Raw genomic sequence first — 25,000 nt, 5'->3', positions numbered from 1 at the left:
AAAGGTTGGTAATGGACTGATTAAAACATAATACACAAGTCTTTATCTATATTATTAGTTTAGAATTTTCATTAATTTCTCTTATGTGCATTTTTGCATATTACATATGTACATATTATTTGTATTTACAAACCTTTGTTATTTACACACCTTTGTGTGGGGCCACCTTAATTACAAACCGTGTAAAATTAATTAATTACAAACTGCGTAATTCTAGTTCTCATTTCATTCCTGGTCAGCTCCAATTTATTGCTTTTTTTTCTTTTCCTTTCTTTCTTTTGATAATGTATGTTGTTATAATGTTCTTTCTCTCTTGAACTTTTAGTCCCATTATTTGCTTAGTACGAGTTAGTAATAATGATAAATTGGAAATACATGTACAGGGAAATGCAAGTATCAAATTACAAATAATAATAGATTTATAAATACATGTATAATGAATTTATAAATAAATAATGACATTCAATTAAATTGAATGAAACAAAAAATACCAGATATTATATAATTGAAAAACACTCAGGCATGTAGAAAGGTAATTATTGAAATTAATGTCTAGGGGCTCATCAGATAAAGTTCCCCTGTACACTATTCCTGATCCTATTTTGTGAATAAATAATATATAAAGCCAATCTTGTTGGCTGATTTCATTATCATTTCAAGCATGGTAGTTGCATTCGCTATAAGCATTTCTATCCGTCTGGTGTTGGTGTAGTGTGTACTAGCATGGAGTGAATGGCTGGGGAATATTTTCATGTTGATGTCATACAGCGATGAACGTGGAGTTGAAATTTCCAGGTGATGAATATTATAAACTTTTTCCAAATTATACACATTCAGTTCCAAACCAAGGTGCACAAACACTTCAACATGAGCAATATCACTGAACATGAACCACAAAAAATAATACAACATGGTACCAGAAGATCATTTTGGAACAGGCACAAGTTTTCAAAATGTTTCTGTAAATGGGCCCAAATGTCCCATTTGATAAGCATTTTTAATTTAACAAAGTATCAAAAACCAAATGAGTTGTGCGTCGGATGATGGCGGCCATCTTGGATATGCGGGGGACGGGAAAAACGTACATTTCAAATGAACATTCCTCAAGCAGTTTTGAAATTCACCCAAAACTTGCATTGTGAATAATTTAATACCGTACCATTCTCATGCCATGTAGCATGCATCTTGGATGAGCGATTGTCAGATGTAGGTTGTGCGGAGGTTACTATACACTTCCACATTCATGTCTAGGTACAAAGTAAAAGAGATGTTCAGGAGATCATCCAAAAATAGGGACATGAAAATTAGAGCGAATGTAGCCAGGTTTATTGGTCAGGCTTTAGGTTAATTTTGAGGAGTGCGAGTGTGATCACACTCCTCCGCACTCCTCAAATGATCATAGGGAGTGCAATTTATCACACTCTTAATCTTTAAGCTAACATCACATTTTAGCATTATCACACTCCTCATTCACAAAATAACACTTCTCACAAAGTTTGAGGAGTGCTATTTATCACACTCCTCAATTTTTCAAACTCACAGTCTGATTGGATAGATCATCCCCTATAACATGCCCCATCAAACCATGGTACATTACATGTCTGAAGCTGTCATACATGACATGTACACTGTACCTGCAGGTTCCTCTAATTTATCAATTTGGATCTGGATAAGTGAGTACATATTGTGCTGAAATGTCAGTAAATTTATTTGTCTTAATTCAGTAGGTTTGTCTGATTTTACATGTAATTTGAACATCTAACATGGCTGTCAGTATGTTTCAAGGTTGATAATCAATGGTATCTGGGTCCCGGGGGGGTCACTCCCATTGTGGCCTGTACACCATCCGCGATAATCAGCTTTTGAAAAGCACCCTAAACAAGGATTTAACCCTTGGCTAAAACGATACCCTAAACACGTATAACGCGCCTGTTTTCACACCCTAAACAGGGATTTTATCATTGCATCACAGGGTCGGATCCAGGAATTTTTTTGACGAAAAAAATGTGTTAAAGGGGGTTACCCCCTCGAAAACTCAACGGTTTTGGCCCATTGTTTGCTGTTCATGGCGAATTTGTTCCTTTTTTAAATTTCTTACAATTTTTGTATTTTAAGTTAGCGGCGCCATTTGCTAGTCAAAAAATAGAGGGGGCGCGCGCCGGCTGCGCCCCCCCCCCCTAAATCCGCCCCTGCATGATCAAATGTCCTACCCTAAAGAAGGATTGCTGTGCCACTTAAAGGTCCGTAACCCGATCGACAGCATCATCCCCGATTTTTTTTTCATTGTTGATGATGTTTTGGTCTCACATAATAGATACTATTTTTCTCATTACTATCCTGACTTTTGACGCTCCAAGTCGATGTATTTCCGGAGAAATCATGAAACACAGCGGTTTTTACAGGTATACCAGTTGTTCGCATTTTACACGACACGGGAGTTTTGGGTAGTCATAGAATGAAATCGGAATAGATTCGGAAGACTTCACCCCAGTACCAATTAGTCATAAAAATACATCAAATAGGCCCCTAATGTCAAACTATAGATGGCGCTATAATGATATAAAACAAAAACAAAAAATAAAGAAATACATAAGAGGCGAAATAAATAAGGAAACATGACCTATATTGTCAAGCATGATACGAGGAATATGAAAAAAATTATGAGAGCACCTCCCCCCATTAAAAAATTAGTTAAAAAAATAAAACAAAGAAAAATCATAAATATGTGAAAATGTGCATCATATAGCTAAAATAAAGAAATAATTAAGCGAAGTAAATACAGCATGGGCTATCTTGTCAAGAATGATAATGAGCGCAGTGATATGTAATGTTTTTAAGATTAATCAGTATGAATAGAGGGTATAAAAGTGTACAGAGGCGAGCCGGTTTTCAGTACCAAAGCGAACACTTCCTGTTTCCACGGGACATGCGCTCGCCGTTGTTTCGAGATGCCTGACCAGAATGCAATGCAGCGTACCAGTGTATTGGCTTGCTAATATGCTAATTATTCACATTTATGCTGAAATTGTTCCCGTTTTCTCACATAGATTGATAAAGGGGACAATATTTGACATTGTGTGTAAGTTTGAAGAGAATCCATATCCTAAACCGATAGGGTTACCCCCCTTTAAACATAGATCACCTAAAACAAGGATGCAAGGGTAGAAATACGGAACACGATTAGGGCCGGGAGATCGAAGGCACAAAGCTTTAATAATAGCTGTACAAAAATGGTTTGTTCAAACAATTTCCATGGGAAATATACCCTGACGGTACCCATTTATGAGAAGCAGAATTATCCCGGGAGAATTATCAGGTACCTGAGCTTAAATCATTCATGTAGCCATTGTTTGCACCACTGTTGAGGTTAATCCAAAGCCAAGCTAACATACTAGCATTCTGTAGTTCATAGTGGAAACCACAACACATTAAATGAACTGAGTAAAATATAATTTTGCTATAAAAATATTTTGCATTTTATTTAATCAGTATTTGAGTTGAAATATCAAATTGTATACTTACGAGCTTTAATATACACTCATCATGAATACTCAATTATTGATCAAGTAAAAGGCACTTGATTTTTAAAGCAACTTTACAGGTAAGTTTCTACACAGTACTTGAAACTTAAATATTATGAAAGTGTGTGTTACCTTACAAAATGTGGAGGTTTTAATAAAAAAAAAAAGGTCAACACTCACTTTTATGAGTTTATGCCGCTTAGAATAATACACACACATCTTCATTCTAAAAGACTACGTTCTTATCTTTTTGGTTATTAACACCATGTTATTTTTGCTAAGTAAATAAGTTGCATTTTATTTTATCAACATTTGAGTTAAAATATCAAATTGTATACTTACGAGCTTTAATATACAATCATCATGAATACTCAATTATTGATCAAGTAAAAGGCACTTAATTTTCAAAGCAAATTTCCAGGCACGTTTTTACATGGTACTTAACAGTACTTAGCAATATTATGAAAATGTTTGCATCTATTTACAAAATGATGGAGGTTTGCCTTAAAATCATTATGATTTTAAACATATTATGAAAGTGTTTGAACATATTTACAAAATGGTGGAGGTTTGATTTAAAAGAAAAAACACTTCTGTTTATGAGTTAATGCCTTTTAAAATAATAAACATAATACACACACATCTTCCCGGGTCATCTTCATTCTGAGAGACTATATTTTGGGTTTTTTTAGCACACCTTGTTAGCTTGCTGTTGATGTAAAACAATATAGTACAGTAAACGGCACGGAATTTTCAAAGCAACGTTGTTGGCGCAGTTCCGTTCTTAAGCTTGTCAACAATGTTTTTAAATTGAAATAGAAACACTTCACTTACAATGGTTTTTTATTAGAATTCCATAAAGCAAGGCAACAACTTCTTATAACTTGAAATGATTAATTCTTTGGCATTTTTGAACATTTGTTACTCAGCTGCATACCCTCTATGTAATAGCTCTTATTTACAAAACTTGCATATTTAAGTCTGAAATGAAAAGCACCGTGTTTCTTTAATCAATTGCACAACATATCTATATAATAACCATTGTTTGAGCTAAACTCTGCCTGTAATCATTGTAACCATAACCATGACCATCACAACAACACTTCATATATAGTCTGTATGCCTTACTGGAGGCAGTAATGTCTTCGTGAAATTCAAGAGCAACACCAATGTGGATCGACCATCACAATAACATCATATTCCGCATGCTTTCCTCGAGGCAGTAATGTTGGCGCTTGAAATTTGCTGCATCCACATTGAAACGTCATGAAGTAACTTGAACACGCTGGTGTACACAAGCACGCAGCGTATAAACCCAAACATGAAAAAATGCTTAGAAGTTGAAAGTATTTGCTATAATAACAAATTTAGTGACAGATGAAAGAGGTTAGCATACTCTTAAATTGGTCCATTATGTATCAAATATAATCTGCCGTCGCATTCTTGATGACCTGCGGTTTCCTGTAGGGTTGGTAGTGGATGGCAGTACTACTTCAACACGCCTTCCATCATCTGCTGCATTTTGATTTGCTTCATGCTGGTCATCTTGTGGAGGGTTTTGCTGTAATGGACCTCTGCCTCTAGACCTAGCTGGACGTTGCTGCTCATTAATATACCGTGACAGCTCTTCCTCATCATCTGGATGTATTACAAAATTTCCATTCTCCTGAATATTAAGCTTTACCCCTATTATGACACTCCATACAGTGAAATCTGCTGTTTCACCAGGGCTGTAACTGTATTCATCTGGTGACTGGCTTATTTCATTATACATTGTCACAGTAATTTCTATATCATTGTCTTTGTCTTCTAACAGACTTATTGGCCTCTTGTATTCAATTTTTCCGGATTGGGCACCAGGCTTTACCATTCGCTGCACTCTCCCCAACTGATATGTAGAGTCTTTTCCACGATTTTTGATCAAGAGTGCAACATCAGAATATAAACCAATTTCTGTCCTGTAATCCACACTACCTGCCTCAGTTTCCATTAAATGGACTCCTCCCTGAACAGTCTCCTGTCTATTCTGAACCCTTCGCAATCGGTCTGTTGACAGCTTCTCTTTGGGTGCAGAGTTCAGGAGCGACACCAATGTGGATTTATGAACTTGACCTGCAAAATACAACAAATGTGAAATCAAAATAAGTATTGAAAAACTGATACCTGCTTACTTGGTCTGTATCACATCATAGATAAGTCCTGGGAGACAAGCGGCGACTCGCCTGTTAGCAGAGTTCAACTAAAACTATATTAGGCGATTATCCTTTTGTATATTTTCCTGTATTTAGTTAATTAACCTTGTGTTTACCATAGTTCCTTAAGATAGTTTGAATCATGGTTCTAGCATAATATTATACAAACCTATTTCAGGGACAAGTATTGTTGATGAAGTAGTTCTCCTGAGATCATGGGTTGCCGATTCACCGTCCTCGTCAGTTTCACATACTTCATCCAAGTCCGACCTCAGAGAAGAAGCTAAGTCTGGATGATCAAGAACTGTAACTGTCTGTGAACTTTCATCAGTGTTGTCTTCATGCCGGTCTTCTTCAGCCATTGAACTCAAAAAAACACGGTTCTGCTGGTCTGACAAAGCGTGTGGTTCAGTGAAATAGTCATGCAGCCCACGTTCTTCGTCTTCTCTAGAAGGCACCATACCTGTATGAAAATATGGTAAAATTCACAATGAAGGTCGTTAAAGAGAGCGTTGGGAAATTCAGAGTCAAAATCATCATCTTACAAAATAGGTCTAGTTATAAAGATCTAATTCAAACCAAGAATTTTGATTGGGAGATAGCATTCACATAACATGGACCAAATGATCCTAGAGTAAAATATTTCTTCAAAATTATGTCTGGCAAATATGATATGATTTTGGTACAGATTATCTTGTGCAGCATACCTTCCCTTACCATACAGAGAACAATGATGTACATGTACCTATTCAGAATTCTTAATTGCATTTCTCATAAAAAAACAAACATTACGAAATACAAACTCTGTTTCTTCTCTTCTCTGATCTCAACTTTGGTAGTACCGTAGCATCGCTTTTGGTTGAATCGGGGGGTTGATCAACACTATACACTTTTGCTGTCCTCAACATAATATGCATGTGAATAAACGCAGAACACAAAAAATATGTGGAAAAAGAGTTAATGTTGTTCATGCATCACTACAACAGTTGAGAAAAGAGAAGTTATCAACATTATATTACATACCTAAGTCACTGCATATTTGCTGGGCTAGTTGGAGACCTCTCTCCCAGGCTTCATATATGGCTTGGTCATCAGGATAGGCCTTCAGATCTGGTGGTGATTCAGGTGCTTCTGTTCCCTTGTCCCAGATGTTGATTTGTTTCTTATGGCCCTTCGGAATGGTGGGTGCCTCTGGGTCTGCTCGGATGTGAGTTATTCTGTTCATGGAGGGCAGTGCCATAAGCATGTCTCCATAGGTATAGTTATGCTTATTCATCACCCAAGACCCATTCTGGGAGAAAAAGTCCTCACAGCAGTCAGTACCACACTTTGCCAATGCGATTTCTACATCACTGGTGTAGTCTCTTCCAGCTTTGATTAGTAAGACGGCTGCATGACACGCAAGAACAGTATCTTCAAAACACTGCTTGGTGATGAAGTTGTTCTTCAACTTCAGAGTTGGATGCCTGAAAATCCACCACCTCCAGATGCGAAAGAAATTGGTGACCTGGGATGCATAGGGGATTCGCTCCTCCAGTGATGCACTCACAGAGCAAAATATTTCTACAAAGAGGTAACAGATTCTGAGGTAAATCCTGGTTCCTTTGACATCCTCGGGTGGCCTCCCATTTGTTCCGGATTCAAGCTTTTCTAGGCATTCTTGCACCTTGGGGAAAAGTATTCTTTGTGCTGATCCCCAGTTCTGTCTATCCTGTCTCTTAACATCTTCCACTCGAAGGCCATGGTTCTGTTGAGGGAAGGTGTCCATCACAAGGTCTAAATGGTTGATGTGGATAAGAAAACCACCCATCATTAATTTCTTTGTAGGATGATCCAGTGGATTCACCAACTTTTTCCCGCAATGAAGATAATCCTGATTCATGATATCCAAACTACATACTCGACCATTGTGTTGTGAAACTTTCCCTGTGATAGTAAAGTTGGGATGATCGATGCCAAACCTCTCCCCTTCCTTGCTGTATGCAGAACTCAGTTGAGCATGTCTTCTTCGGGAATCACCATCAGATGCTCGTCCTGTCAGTGGGGCATTGAACACATCAATGAAGTTGGTGTTGTATATCTCCTGTACAGTATTCCACTGGCTGGTGACGTCTCGATGCGTAAACTTATTGCAGGTTGGGCCTAAGTAAATGACGGTCGCTGGGAGGTTCGGATGAAGGGGGTTCAGGAGTACTGCTCGTGCCATACTTGCAATCACACTGTTGGAAAAGAAAGTCTGCAGCCTCTCATAAGCATCATCATCAGAGCCAACAATATGCACATTATCTGCCACACAACGGTGATTAGGTCCGATTTGTCCACATGAACCAACTATTTTGTCCGATTTTTGCAAATATTGGAAAAGCTTCACTACCACAGTTTCATCTTCTGCTTGCTCAACGAGCACCGATTGTAGGTTGTTTTCTATCATTAATTGCCTGTAAGCGTCCACTGTTTCTTTAATAGTCTTGACCTGAAATCCTTGCTCGGCAGGCGAGTTGAACTTCCTCGTTATGCGCTTCACCGAGCTATCAGAGGGGCCATCTAAGTTTAAAGACATAAATCTGGCCATACGCCATCCGCCCCAGATCTTGGCTACTTCAAAGATTGTTTTGGTGAAAGTATTATAACGCTTGCCTTGTGGTTTTCGATTCATGTTTGCGGTTATGGATTTGAGGAAAAGAAGAATGTTGTCCTTTCCACACAAGAGCCCTTTCTCATATGCTGCATGTAAAGATTTCACAATCGCAGATACATCGCCTCTCTGTCCCTCCTCCTCAATCTTCTCTGTTATTTTGAGCTTGGCTTCTTTTGCCCTAGCAAGTTGCTTAGCAAAGTTCAGGTTTTGATACTTGTTGTGAAGAACCCTTTGCCGATACTTGTCAAGTTTGTCCATTTTCTCTCCCATACTTAGGTAACGATTATTTGTGTGACTGATCGTTGGTAATTTAGATGCTGTAATTGATGGCATTGCTGTTCTTCTCTTTATGCGTAGCCGCAGACTTTGAATTAGTGGCACCTCTCGGCACTTCGAACACATGAAATCATCATAGTGAGTGGCTCCAGTGCATTGGTTACTCCTAATTGTGCCTTCCGAACAGCTTCCCATAACATGTGCAGGTATAATTCTCTGTGCCTCAACACACCATGCTGGTTTATTTGTTTCTTGGTCTATTGCTGGTTGCTGACTGTAAAGGAAGGTGATATCATGTAACTCGTTAGCATAATTAACATTATGTTTATAATAGCCATAGCACAAATGATGTTCAGTTTCTCTGCTCTCCGTTTTATCTCATCTCTTTAACAAAATGATGATAGCAGTGTTTGACGCTTTCCCGCAGCCTTCTTCTTGTGTTCCGTAGACGAAACATGATTGTTGACATTATCCATGACATTGCCTCTTAGTGGCATCAAGGAAATCCGCACAAGACAGTACTGGCACACAACATGTTCTTTGGACGTATGAATTTCAAACACTCCTTTATGCATCTTCTCTATTGCCTCATGTCTTTCCTTCATCAGCTTGGTTTGTTTCTCTCTCATTTTGTCAAATTTCTGCCTCTTTCTAGCCTCTTCCTCTTGTTCCTCTACCAAACGTCTCTTCAACTGTATATCCTTGTACTTAATGACGTTGATTTTGTGTGAGTTTCTTTTAAGATGTGTTTTAAAATTTTGCAAACTTTTGTGCTTTGGACCGGCAACAATTTCAGCATTGCAACATTTGCACGCCACATACGTTTGTTCGTTTTTAAACTTTAACACATATTGCAACTCTTCTAGTTTCTCCTTATTGACGATACTCCAAAGTGTGGTCACGAAGTAGTCATCCACACCTGGATCATGAGCCGGGCTCTCCTTTTCAGTCTGTAAACAGCAATATGAAATATCAAAAAAGTTAACTTACTTGAGAGATTAAATTAAATAAGGTTTTTGCTCAGATAATTACATTTTCAGTCTTGGAACTGCAGCAATGCAAATTGCAATGTAACCCCGGGAATGTAACTTGACCACCTCTATGTGGTTGAGTGATATAAAGATCCCGGATAAAGATCACCATGGCTACTAGATAATGAGAAAATACACTGTTTCTTTGGAGAGTGGGGCAGTCACCGAGATATGATTGGACCATGAAAAGATAGCTTGGAGCAGACATAAGTACATAGATACTAAGGCCTTTATAAATAACCAATGAAGTTTTGTTTTTCTAGAAGTGTTAAAACCGCTGCTACTTGCCCCAAAAACACAAATTAGAGGTTGGTAATGTCAGGTTCACAATGAAATTGCTATTTGATTACTATATTTTAATGTACCATGTATCATGCAGGTTTCAACTTTATTATATTATAGAAAAGAATACTATACTCATTGCCTAAAAAATCCAGACACTGATAATTATACATGTTTTATATGCAGCAGAGTGTCATATTTTAGGCCACATTTTGGACAATTTCGTCTGTATGAATTGTCTGAAATTTATCAAATTTGAATGAAGAGGGTCTTTCGATATTTATTGTATACTGGCTAAAGCCATTAGTCTTTAACTGGTGCCAAATCCGAACCCTCAATAGAAATGCATGTCATGCAACAGTGGGTATCGCGCCTGTTCGGCTTTTGTAGTCGGTGAGTATATTAAGATAATAATTAAAGTGATGACTTACAGCATGTTTTGCATATCCACTAGCAGGTCTTTGAGGTGCATCTTCATGAATGTCGTCATCGCTATCCATGACAACAATATCTGGGGTACCAGTGCATGGAGAAGTGTTTATCCCTCCGTTAGTCGTAGATGGACCAGCAACTGGTGCTGGTGCTTCTTCAGAGCTGTCAGCAGCTGTATAAGATGATACCTGAAATGACAATAATATACAAATATACATGTGGAATTTGAGTATCACATGTTTTGATCCCTCCATAGAGCATGAAGAAAAGAAGCAAAAAAGAAAAAGGATAACACAATGTGAGCTGAACAGATTTCCTTCAATCCTGGCCTTCAAAGGATGGATACTGAATATCTTTGAGGCGATAAGATTTTACTGCCACTTTCAAATCGCGGGTTACGTTCTTAAATGTACGCTGCGACATCAATACCGGGACCATTACAACAAATATGAGGTGTCATAATGCGCATAAAGAAATTCTGCTTCAAATGCATAATTATTCCCAATTTGGCATACAATCAACTGTTTTGGAATAATGGTCATTCATTAAGAGGGTAATTACTTAATTGTTGTTATTGTCGATCAAAACATAGATCTTCAAAATACAGTGATCAAAATTACCTTTCTTTTATTGTCTAGCACTGGGCTGGAGGACTTGTGAGTTTCCATGATGACGGTGACGGTAACATCTGGTGAACTCGCATCAACCGTTGTTTTTGTAGTTGCTGAGGACGATTCTGTGAATATAAAATTAATGTTAATAGAATTTTCACGATTACAATTTCAGTCGTAATTAAGTGTATGCATTGGTATAAGCATTGAGGCCTAAAAAGTTTGTATTGCCCTTAAAAGATTTAAAGTCAGGTCGGACGGTTTTTTTTTTTCGTTTCTTTTTTAAATATTTTTGCCACATACCCGGGCCACATACATGTAACTCAAGATCACCCCGGGAGATCACCTCAAAATACAATGGTAAGCAATGATTTGCAAGGTTTAAAAGGCTCGGTTTTTATTAAATGTATTGGAGTTAAAACGGGCAAAACATTTTGCGAATTTAAGAGCAAATAATGATAATTCAAAACTGAAAAACACACAAAACGCGACCCTAATTTTTTCAGATCGTGGGTTCGGTCTGACGGGCAATACAATTATTAGGCCTAATCTTAATTTCCTCATTGCATTGTCTTTTTTAGGCTAGACACATTTGACGGAAAAAATGTGAACTTATAGCATCTTGCCTTGTTAAGGTATATAGACCTAGGCCTATATCTGCTTGGTGAACAGAATGCTATGATGAAATATTTATATTTTATATTCCTTATTGTTGTGCATTTTCTTATTACTATTGTTTACTGTTATTTTTCATGTATTTAGGTTAATTCATATCAAGATATGACAGCTTACTGTTGCTTCTTCATTGAAATGACAATCTGCTGCTATGTCAAATGATGAATTAACCAATCAAGGGATCACAGACTTTCAGGCCTCTTCTTGGCCTTTCCTGTGATTCCTTCACTCTCACTTGTATTATGATTTTGTATAATTATGTATCCTATGTTTTTTTTTCTATTTTTTTAGTGAAAAAATAAATGAATGAATGAAAAAAAAACACTCAAGGATAAAGGACAACTTTTAGGGGACTACATGTACGATAGACGTTTTGTATTCTTTTTACCTTAAAATCCATAGTCTCCGTGCTTAAAGTAAAAGATCACCATTCGGGTTACATTTTGAAATCACCCCGCAAATCACGCACGACGGTCAAATTCAATGGCACGGTAGTCTTCGGGGTAGTCTTACACACATGCTTGATCGGCACAATGCTGCGAATCCTCCGCACAAAAGCCCACGGTCCATGTATTAAGAGACTGTATTGAGACTACAATATCAAAGTCTCACGATTTTTGCTAGTTGCCGTGTATTTCAATTACGTGCTAAATACAACGTCGGAACCTTAACACAACGAGAACGCTAGGGGAATCCCCGAAAAGATCGACCTAAACAACCCGGGTAAACAACTTCATTTGCGAACAAAAAATAGTTTAATAAAAGTCTGGCATGAAAAAGGAAAAAAATTTAAAAAAAGAAAGCAATCGACCCATTGTTATAGTTCGGCTACAAATGAGACCGGTTATTATTATCATAGTAGGCCTAGTACTGGTACGGTAGGGCTAGAAAAAAATCATTATAATTATCAAACGTTGTAGCTTCGAAAATGCTCAAAAATGGCATTTTGCCGGATTTCAACAAAAAGTAAATGAGATATTTAAATTTTTCTTTTTGATTTTGAAAGCATCAATCAATACATAAAGTATAGTGCAAACAAATGGATTCAAATTTGATTGCAAAAGTGTTTTTAGAAAAGGGGTAAAATTTTTTTGTTGGAAAAGCCCTTACATCCACAGAAGGTGCGATATAAAATAAATAATAAAATAAATAGGAAGGCTTATAATTATTTTAGTTTCTATTCATCAACACTTTATCCTAAGAGGTTCAAGAGGGAAGGGTCTCTCCTCTCTTGAGAGGACAAAAAAGTTGAACCTTAAACTCAGGCCTGCTTAAACTTGAACCATTTTTAATGATGGTTTTGGATGCCCAAGCTGGGTGGGCAGATGCCAAGAAAAGATCCCCGTGTTTCAACCACAATTGACCAGTAGCTACGATTTTACGAGCCAGGCCATGGCCATACCTATGTAACTTGTCTCCGGACTTGTCTCGCTTAAGTATGCTACTAGTATCTAGTCCAACTAAACATGTATAATTAAAGGTTTTTATTTCGGCGTTGTACCTCAAATTTGTAGCGCAAAGTAAAATTTATTCCAGTACATTGGACTACATGGACAAATGCAGACACTCATGGCGATGACCCATCATATTGGCGGATATTGTATGAATATGGACGTTGTTAAACAAACAACTTGAATAACCAACTTGAAAAATCACATGAATCCTATACAATTTACATCATGGCTAAACACAGATTCTAGAATCTGTAGGCTAAATACTAGTAAGTCAAGCCGAGCTTTCAGAGAATATGAAAAAGTGGAAAAATTAGAACAGGGATAACGTCCCGCCTGGATAAAGTAATTTATAAAATCATTCAAACCCCAATACAAAACGTAAGAAAGGGAAGACTTGGAACAAAATAAACACAGGTACAGGAAAACAATTTTCAAACAAAACGATATGACGATTCCCTGATTTAGATCAGGATCCCTGATTTAGATAAGCTAAAGACGAAATCTGGACAGATCAGGCCTAGTATGAGATGAATCTATTTATCGCGTATTAACTATTATCATATAGACGGCGGGGCAGAGGGAACATGCCCCCCGCCCAAAAAATGCAATAGAAGAAAAAATAGCAATAATTAAACAATAATGGGGCGTAACATATGATTTAAAATGCAAATCTTTACTGGCGCTTTCAGATGCACTATATACTAGCCCATGAAATTGTCAAATTCACCTACATTTTGGGATAAAATAGGAAAACCTGAACAAAATATCCCGGGCAAAATATGCTCGTCCTACTCCACTCCTGGCCTAAATTTCAATTGGCTTCCGCCTCACTAGCACTGCAAGAGTTTATCCCGGCAGCGATTTTACTTGGGACTCCTACCCGGCAAATAATGAAAATGCAAGGATTTATTTTGCCAAAATCATGAAAAAATTGCAACATCTGGGTGTTCCCTACAGGAATACAATTGCACAAAATATTTAAAGAAATAGAAGATAAAAGCTCATCGAGCAGGTTTACATACCATGTTCATGGATTCCAGGCGAACACGTACAATATGCACACTTAATGCTCCCCTTCTCAACATAAAATTCCTCACAACTTCCCGCAGGACAGCTTTTGTTCAGGCACTGTCCCCTTCTTTTTCCTTGAAAGTCTTTCATATTCAATTATTGGCAATATTCCGACGACTTAGATGACAATCGATACAAAGCATAAAAACTATAGCGATATTTCCTGACTTAAATCACGGCAAACGACAGACTCGACAGATAGCAGACGGTGTGAAGCTTGCAGAAGTGATCAGCATGGTCAGTCCCGGTGGTCAGTGCAAGTGGGATTCTGATACCAAAAGGAAGGATTTCAGTATGATACTAATGTGGCGTATACATGACGTATAAATAAATTATATACAGGTGCGGGATATCCCAAATAGTCTACCATATAGCACGAGCCAGGGAGCACGAGTCCAAAATATCAAGTTCATGAAAATTAATGAGTCACAATTATAATTAATATAAAAACCTTCATATATTTTACGACTTTTCTTTATTGCTTACGTCATGGTGATACACTTTTTTTAATAGTTATACCTATTCTCAACCGAGATTCTCAATTTCTCTTCATGTGATTCTCTTGTAAAAACCCGATTAGTTGATTTCTGAAACATTTCATAAATTTCACAAAACAGTACGGTACATAAGAAGTTGAAACCGGCAAAAGAGCTTGAAAAAAGTTTAACTTCAACATCAATTTGGATTTCATGCTGAAAATTGGTTCAATTCCCAATCCTAATTCCAAATCCTAAATCCAAATAATGTAATCTTTCTTTCTTTCTTTCTTTCTTTCTTTCTTTCTTTCTTTCTTTCTTTTTCTTTCTTTCGCTCGTTCTTGCTTTCTTTCTTGCTTGCTTGCTTGCTTGCTTTCTTTCTTGCTTTCTTTCTTTCTTATACTGAACCCAGCAATTCCCAGTTTAATGGAGTTAAATTCTTATAGTTGTTAATAAATTGTGGAATACTATTAAATGTAAATAAGGTATCATTTGAGTTATCCTTGATTTTGTTCAAGTTCTCATTTTGTTTAAGTTCGTAATGCTTCATCAATATAGTATTTTCCACAGTCTCAACCGCATTTAGGCACATCACGTATATTTTAGATATACAGGTGTCCCGGATCCAAGTGCAGTGTATAAGTCTAGTTCCCGGGGTCTAGTTTTGAGGGAAGTATATCGACTTCTTTTCAGGTAGTTTTGCCTTTGTACTGTGAAGAACATCATCATATTCATCACCACCCCAAGCATCCTGTAAGTAAGAAGAATGGTTAAAGTTACAGTTACGTTTTAATTGGATCAATAATGACAGTCTATATTATATGGTACATCACATACAAATCTTGCAAAAAGCATGGTGGACAGGATCTAGGAGGATACCCCTGGCCACCATGACCACGGCCCCTGGGCCCTGACATATTCTCTAGTATAGGCCTATACCCTGGATAAGACAGGATCCTGGCTCAGTTCAGCGCGTGCAAACACACCATGCAGTGGTTAAGGGTTAATATCACACGATTTAATAAAGAGCTCAGTCCAGTCAGGTTTACCTTTGCGGGAAGATTTTGATATGAAATGGGATCGATTGAATCCATATTTATTTTTCTCTCTATGAGTTTTAAAATATTGCACAAGACGTAGTCGAATCCAATATCTTAAAAACTCATATAGTGACACCAATAAATATTGTGCCGGGATAGGCCTATTGTGCGTAAATAATCTTTTTTTTGGGGGGGGGGCAATTTTATCATTATTATGTTTTGGAGGCATCAAAACATGAAATTGTATAAATGTAGGCCTACTTTCAGATCACATTCCTTAATTGGGTATATTCCCAGGATGTAGGCCTATACTATATTTTCCTGTTATGGAAATTTGTGGAACTTACGTTACAATTCCCAGATGATCAGTCATTCCCATTTTCATGATGGACGTTTCATTTCCTGCAGTGCTTGTTCCCCTTCCTTAAAGCGCCAAAACTTGATAACATATACACAGGGTATGATGATGCCACCACCTTTCACTAAACGACAGGGCCATGGTTTTTTGCTGACTTGGGGCTTTCCAGTTATGATGCTGAAAAGAGGAATGTGAAATGTTAAACAGATTAAAGATTCAAATAAGTTCCCTACAATATTTACCAGATAGAAAATAAACAATAACATAACAAACACGTAAGATATTCGATATATCATGGGCGTATTATAGGCATAGGCCTACATAATTTATATAGGCCTATATTAGGGCCTATATAGGCATTTTAATACAACATATTCCACATATTTTAATATAGGGGCTGGGACAAAATCAGAATAAGTACTAAGTAGGGCCTATGAACAATAGGCAGCACTGCTTACCACGTTATGTCAATGTCTTGATCTAAGATATTACAAAACGGTATGCCAAACCCACGAGGAACATGGCCAACCATGTCTCCACTTCTCGGCTTCACCACGCCTACGGCCCACATGTGATGTCTGTTCCTTCTCTCCCTTTCACAGGACAATCTTTCTCCAATGGCTGGCATCTCTTCATAGATGTGATAGCCCTTTACACACCCCTCTATTTCCAGCAAGAATCCGGGCTCCATTTTTAGAAGGTATAGCCGTAATTATGTACGTAATGTGAAAAACCGCCGTAAAACCATAAATAGCAGCTATAAACCGTAAATTAAAAATTGACTATTTTAACTTTTAATCGCTCACTCTCCGATACCAACAGAACAGCAGAAACACTGGTGAAGTAGGATTTTCCTCCCAACTTATTGGTTCCCGGTGCGCCATGCTCACGGGCCAATTTAATAGCAAATCACGCTTTTTCAGGAGGTTATCTGGGCTCAGCATATAGCGAAGTAAATTACTATAGTCTCCAGTTGTCAAAGTACAACGTTTGTCTCCGTGAGAAAACTTTCAGTTTACGATGTACGAGGCCAAGTAACAACTTGAATAAGGATTCGACTGCTACCATGACTGAAAATTCCATGTTACACAAAATATGTTTGTTTACATCCCGGGGTTGGCTCGGAGGCCCCATGGCTAAATTCCCGCTATAACTTCATGAACTTCAATCAATTGGCCGGGTGCACACCGGATGAGCCGAATGGAAAATTGTGAAACTGTGATATTTTCGTAAAACCACATGCCGACTACATGATTTTTGAAGATCATTTCCCCTTTCATATTTATCTCCCATTTGTCCAATTTACGTACCCTTTTCGCGGATTAGCACGTTGCAATTTTGATACCCTTTTTCCCGATTTTTCATGTTTTTGATACCCTAAACGCGATACGCGCGTATCGTGCCTATCCACGAAAAACAACCCTTTTTACGCGTTTTCATTATCGCGGATGGTGTACAGGCCACAATGGGAGTGACCCCCCCCGGGATCTGGGTTAGTTGAATTGTACTGTGTTCCAATATCTGTGATTGTACAGTCTGTGTTTATGTCTCCTGTACTGTTAACCCAGATAAAATCTTTAGCTGATCTCATCAAATCAGGATGTTATTTAGAATGCATGCAACTTGCAAGGAGTAAAGGGAGCCTTATTTTTTTTATTCCAGTACAATACATTTTACAAGACACCACACAACAAACAGCATGTTTTCAGGTTTCTTTTAAAGGCCAAAATGTCCCGTGATGTGATTACATTTTTTGAAAACCCACCGCATTCCCTCTATTAAATTACCATGACATAGCAATGATAGTGTTTATGTTCATAGGGTAGCTTAAGGTTATACGATGTATTGTTGGTCGAAGCAGCAGAAAAAACAGTAGTTCACAGCATCTTGCATGTAATGGTTGAGCTTTAGCAAAATTGCATTGCTCAATTCATAGAGAGCGTGTAGAAGAATTCAATCACAGATATACTTTTGTATAGGTCCTGTGGTTCTTGAGTTATGTTATAAAGAGGGCTGAAACAACAACACTTTTGTAAAATGTTATAACTCATTCAAAACAACAATAAATTAAGCAAGTTTTCAAAGTACCATATATATGATTTGTAGAATGATCTTTTGCAAAACACCAATGTGTTATTTTTCAATAATATATTGATTCAGATAATGAAAATCAATTTTTTTTGGCTGCTTCGACCAACAATACCTCGTATACCCTTAAAACTGGCATTTGTTGGGCATTATGATCGCCAAAGTGGTGGACCTGGTAGTCATGAAATAAAAAAAACTTTGTTTAAATCATGTGTCTGTCTGCTTAGCACAAAAATCAATGTGGTCTATTCTGATATGATGGAATGAGATGGATGCCTTTCAATTTGACATGGCTAATATGGATTAATTGATTTTGTCTTTGTGAGATGACTTTTAATGTTATATTGATACTCTTTATTCAGTGAGTGGTGCCTGCAAGTTAGCGAATCAAGTGGTCGCACATCTTGCATTAAAATGTTCTTCCCAAGAATTTAATTTCCATATCCAACAATATTTTAGGTACATTTGTAGGGGGCAGGCGCGGATCCAGGCATGGGCACACGGGCCCGTGCCCCCCCCTTTCGAGGGTCCTAATTTTTTATATTTTTTTTTACAATTTTGTTGGAAAAACACACAAATAAAACCCCTCACTTTTACTTTTCATTTTTACATCAGCGGCCTCCCATGCCAGTGGCGGATCCACGCAGGGGCACACCCGGACCGTACCCCCTTTCATGGTCCACGAATTGGCTTCAATTTGGCCTTTATTTTTAATTTTTTCCAAATACTAAGGGGGAGCATCCTCCCTCAGACACTCTCTCTCCGTGTATGGATAAAGCGGTAAATATATAGGCTTCTTTTTTGGACCAGGCTTCTTTTTTGGACGGCTAAAAAATGAGAGAAGAGAAAGCTCGAAAATGAGAGAAAGAAAAGAGGAGTAAATGGAGAAGACCAGGTGAGAAGAAGGGAAAAAATGATGCACCAAATGACTTAAATGGGACCTTCATTTTGCAAAATTTTCCAACTTCTGAGGTCTGAGGAGAGATAAACAGGTGACCGTTTTCACTTCTGTTTTGAACATCCGTACACTTTATGTTTTAAACTTAAACATGTTGTTTAAGCAATATAATTAGGCCTACAGTAATCTACGAGTGGCTTCAATTGTGCCTTCATTTTCACATATTTTCTAACTTCGGGGGTCCTCCTCAGACACCCCGGACTGCGTGATGCATAAAGAAGTTGAAGTTCACTTTAGCAATAATTGACACGATAGTGTAAATTTGTTGACGAATGACTTAAAATTTTCCATCAAATGGTTTCAACTGGGTCTTCATTTAGCAAAATTTTCCGACTTCTCAGGAGCCGCTTCACGTATGCATAATGAAGTTGTCATTTTCACTTCTGCTTTGGACACCAGACCCTTTATGTTTAAAGCAATAATTTACACATTAATAGTGGAAAATTGTCGATTTAATGACTTCAATTGGGCCGTCATTTCACAAATTTTCGGCTTTTTCAAATTAAAACTTTACACAATAATAGTGCCAAAATGGTCCACCAAATGGCTTCAATTAGGTCTTCATTTTGCAAACGTTTCTCGCTTTTGAGGTGGGCACATCCCTCAGACACCCCCTGTGTATGCATAAATAAGTTATTAACCTTTTTCGCTTCTGTTTTGGACACCCGCTCCTCGACCCTTTATGTTTAATGCAATAATTTAAAACTTGTGGACAAATGACTTCAATTGGACCGTCATTTTGCAAATTTTCGCTTTTTCAAATTAAAATTTTAGGCAATAATAGTGCCAAAATGGTCCACCAAATGGCTTCAATTATGTCTTCATTTTGTAAAAGTCTCTCACTTATGAGGGGGCACATCCCCTCAGGTATACCCCTCGTATGCATAAAGAAGTTATTAACCTTTTTCGCTTCTGTTTTGGACACCGACCCTTTATGTTTAATGCAATAACTTGTGGACAAATGACTTCAATTGGACCGTCATTTTGCAAATTTTCGGCTTTTTCAAATTAAAATTTTAGGCAATAATAGTGCCAAAATGGTCCACCAAATGGCTTCAATTATGTCTTCATTTTGTAAAAGTCTTCACTTATGAGGGGGGCACACCCCCTCAGGCACCCCTCATGTATGCATAAAGAAGTTAACATTTCGCTTCTGTTTTGGACACCTGACCCTTTATGTTTAAAACAATAATTTACACAATGAAAGCTTGTCGACAAATGACTTCAATTGGACCGTCATTTCGCAAATTTTCGGCTTTTTCAAATTAAATTTTACACAATAATAGTGCCAAAATGGCCCACCAAATAGCTTCAATTAGATCTTCATTTTGCAAAAGTTTCTCACTTCTGAGGGGGCACATCCCCCTCAGACACCCCCTGCATCGCGTAAGCGCGACGTACGGCGCTGCCGCGCCGATGGTTCTAAGTTTGTGCCCCCCCTTTTCAAAATTCCTGGATCCGCCACTGGTAGGGGGTATGGTGAAAACATGCAAAGTTTGCATTTTGATGACAGTGTACATGTATAGTTGCTTCCTTTGCTGCAATTCAGGGTTTTTTTTGCTGTTCTTTACATAATGTGCTTAAGATATCACAAATTAGTGATAGACCCTAAATTTCTTCTTATTCAAGGTTGCAACCAGAGGAAAACTGCTATTAAAACAAAAAACAAAAAAACTGAAAGTTCTGAGGTTTTTATTCAAAGCTGGGTAAGTTGTACATTTTAAATACTGTTACTTCTTTTGAACAGCCAGGGATATATTGAGTTAACATGCATTGCTAGCTGTTCAATAGAAGCAAATGTAATTCAAATGTACAACTTGATCCAGCTTTGAATAAAAACCTCAGAACTTTTAGTTTTTTTTTTTAAATAGCAGTTTTTCTTTGGTTCCAACCTTGAATTATTTAACAAGAAGGTTGAAAAATAATTTTTTTTTTAAATATGAAAAAACGCAATTGCACTCAAAAAACACAATTGCGGCCGCAATTACCACAATCACGTTTTCTTCTGGTGCTTAGAATATTACAATGAAATCAAAGAGTAAACACATGTAGGAACATGTTTTCCATAGGGGGTGTATCAGTTTCAACTGTAATAGCCCAATTTGAGAATAAATCCAATGATGACCTAAAAAGTAAAAATAAATAAACTGAACTAAAAACATTTTTTTTTTTTTTTTTTGCATTACACATTTAATTTTTAAGCAGATCTTTAACAGCTAGATACAATATAAGAGGTGGCTAATGATGGTGCCGCCCTATATCCCATTTCATTTAAAAGTTAATATAAGATAATTATACGGTCTGGATGGAATGCAATTATCTTCTCATTTAGTTGATGATTTCCTGCCTGTAACTGTATTTAACAGGGAGGGATGGACAAAAGTAATATGCTTTTTACCTCCCAATTTTTTCACCAATATATCAGACTTTTTATATTGTTCTTGTTTATCATAAATGTTTCTTACTGTGTATGTGGGGGGGGGGGGGGGTAGGTTTTTTTTTGCATTCAAACGAGGACACACCCTCACACTTCACATTTCAACCATGGACCACTCCGCAATGGGGGACCATCCTCGGGTCAAGGATGTCTTGCAAATGACTGCAATTGCACGTCTAATGTATTTGCAAAATATATGTCCTAGATCGTAGATCCGAGATATTGCGTACACAGTTGCTAGGTTAAATTCCATACACACAAAAATACACATGTAAACAAATGGCAGAAAACGTCCTTGGTGTGATGATTGAGTACGGATTCAGACGATCACGCTTGCATAGTCCTAAATGGCGCCCACGTTTAGAGGCGATTACACCTGGGTGTGTGTGTATATGTGAAGGTAGATTTGAAACACTTAGACAAATTAATCTGTGCCACATGAAATAGGCATGCAAGGACCTTTTCTAAAAGCTATGCAGGGATTTTTTCTAAAAGGCTGCAAAGGTCTTTTCTGAAAGGACACAAGAAATCACTGAGAGACAAATCAGTGTGATAATTTAATTTCAGCCAGTGTTTGCAGTAGCAGCTGTAAAGATTTATCCACACTGAAAAAAAAGACGCGAAAGAAAACTAATACTGTGTTATGTACATGTAATACCTAGAACGTGTTAATATCTACAAACAATTCAGTTTTAAATTAAATGCTGTTAGAGAGGCCTGTGACATAATTTGAGTGCATCCCTATAAAAACAAAATGTAGTCCAACAGTGCAGCAGGAAAACCAGTGCATATATCAACCTTAATTGAGAGAAATCTATATAGGTCTGGCTTGAAAAGAACCATTTGGGAAATTAGGTGCCTATGCTAAGAAAGTATATTTAATATGTAAATGTTTCTGGACAAATGTTCAGAGCAGCAGCAAATTGTGTGATCAATTAAATGCAAAGCATAAACGGTCACATTTTTCCAAGTACCGTACACAAAACAATGTACAACTGTAACAAAAAAATCCATGCTTTGAGCTCACAGTCTCAGAACATTTTTGATAACTGAGCCTCTCTTTTTAAACAACAAACATAATTTTTCACCCAGTTCGCCTTAATAAAGGAGACAAGTAGAAGAAGTGATCCCGCTGGGAATTTAATCCAGCAGGACCTCTGGTTTACATGTACAAGACCTGGCACAGGTCCCATAAACCTGAGGTCCTGGGTTCAATCCCAAGATGGGATCAGTTTTCTACTTGCCTAAGGCACAGGTGTTGTAAACCTGAGATCCTGGGTTCGATTCCCAGGCGGGATCACTTTTTTACTTGTCTTGTCTCCTTTATGATTTGCGATGGCGAACATAGTGAAAAATAAGGTTTGTTGTATTTAATTCCCGTCAATCATGCCACTGTTTTTCCATGCCTCTTTTTAAAATAAGATGCCAAAAAGGGGACATTTATTTCCATGGCCTGTTAAATTGCCTGGTCACAAACTGCTCATACTATAGCAGTACATTTTGCAAGATGTGATGCAAAGTAGACTTGATGATATCGATTTCAAGAACCGAGTTGTTGTAAGGTCAAGTCCATATTTGCTTTTAAACTATTATATGAGTCGAGTACTTGATATTGCTGCCAGTAGACTTGAGTAGATCATAACAACTTAGCCAGGCATTGTAGATGTGTAATTTTAAGACTCTTGAAAGTGTGAAATTGAGAATGAACAAAATTATGTTTTCTTTTTTTGCAGTTGGTGTCCCACATACATACAGAAATTTAAATATAAACATTGTAGGGTAGCCATGACTTTTGACTGTGATCTGCTCATAGTCAGCCATATTGTGTCCTTAAAAAAGGCATAAATAGGGAGATTTTGCAAATATACCGGTATATTAATTATTATTACACACCGATGTCTATGAAATGTCTATATGTCTGAAATATTGTTGCATGAAGTTGTTCTGTAATATGGTTTTTTTTTATTTATTGTGAGCAGAATTTAACAAGTTTTCATTTGAAAGTGCTTACATCGACAAAAAAGGTATTAACAAACCTTACTTGACATGATGATGTATGAAGTTTGCAGATAAATCAAGGACCTTCATTAATCATTATGACTAATTGTTATTTTTATCTCTCTGTTTCTAGAAGTAAAGACCAATCCTTAATCCATCCAATACCATGATAACCCGGCCCAGTCGGACTTCATAAATCATTCTAAATCTGACAATCGACGAATGGGACGTCAAGACGAAATCATGTCATCCACTCCTGGAGGTAGAGTCTCCAGCGGAAAACGACACAGTCAGGCGAGTCACCAAAGCCAGCAGAGTAACCTATCACACACAACCACAACACCACTTCGTCAGTGTGCCACACCCACTGCTAATTCAACCACTGCTACCAGTAGTCAGAAGTCATTGCCTAATGACAGCTTTGCACGGGCTGAGAACCCGGAACCTGTCAGAAGGCTGACAGCTTATGAAAAACTAACAACTGAACTAAATAACGATGCAAGAGTACTAAAGGAAATCACGTTAGGAAAGCGAATCGCTTTCTATAGGATACGAGGGGAATTAGGAAGCGGGAATTTCTCGCAAGTGAAGATGGGCATTCATGCACTAACCAAAGGTATGTATTTGTGCTGTGGAGCACAGTCAAATTTTGCATTCATTTCCAGAAAAAGTGAGCCCAATAGTGCTGTCGTCGGTGCCGTTTTTTAATGTTGACATGTCGATATAATTTGTATACCAACATCGACAGTGTGTCGACATAAAAAAAATTACTAAAAAAAACAACTTGTTATTCAAGGTTAGAAACCAGAGAAATACTGCTACTCAAAAAAAAATGCCAATTTTGTTTACAAAGTTGGGTAGAGTTTTACATTTTAATTACTTTTGCTTCTATTGAACAGCTAGCAATGCATGCTAATTCAATGTGTCCCTGAAACTTTTCTGGCCAAAAATATTTTTTGAAATTTTTTTTAGAATTTTTTAGATGTCGACGACGGCACTAGATACCAATACTTCACCTTCCAGTTGTATTCTGTGCATTGTTCTGGTTATGAGCAGAATGTGTCCAAGAAAGAATAAACCCACATCTTTGCACTACAGGTTGGTTTCTTTAGACATAATCATAGATTCCCACAAAGATTTCACTCCCTTGACCCACCCACCCAAACCAAACCTCAGATGCAACGGAAGCCTGTTTATGCACTGCCTACATGTGGGGATGAATTTGCACTTATTTACTTGCAAATATTTGAGAGCGTGTGTGAGTTAGAAATATTTCTATTTTTATAGCCTATATCATAGGAATATGCCTCTGAGAGTTTTGCCAAGGGAGTACAGAACATCTCACTTTAGTGAGAATTTAAATAAATCTTTATATTCAATAAAAAACAGTTAAAATTGTGCCTTCCATCCTTCCATCCATCACTGTTTGATATTAGAAAACATTCAATCTTGATATTTTTAG

At 37.4% G+C, this 25,000-nt stretch overlaps 1 protein-coding gene across 1 annotated transcript in view; it reads left to right on the top strand.

Annotated features, from left to right (window-relative positions):
* Positions 1-25,000, top strand: part of LOC140165987 (serine/threonine-protein kinase NIM1-like) — a 101,942-nt gene that overhangs the window by 14,933 nt on the left and 62,009 nt on the right. Inside the window, 1 exon segment of the mRNA XM_072189351.1 lies at positions 23,672-24,154. Coding sequence (XP_072045452.1) covers positions 23,761-24,154 — 394 coding nt within the window. The 5' untranslated portion in view covers positions 23,672-23,760.

The sequence above is a fragment of the Amphiura filiformis genome, chromosome 1 (genome assembly GCF_039555335.1).
Source record: "Amphiura filiformis chromosome 1, Afil_fr2py, whole genome shotgun sequence".
NCBI lineage: Eukaryota > Metazoa > Echinodermata > Ophiuroidea > Amphilepidida > Amphiuridae > Amphiura > Amphiura filiformis.
Note: the sequence above shows the minus strand (reverse complement) of the source record. Positions and strands in the feature narration are given on the sequence as shown.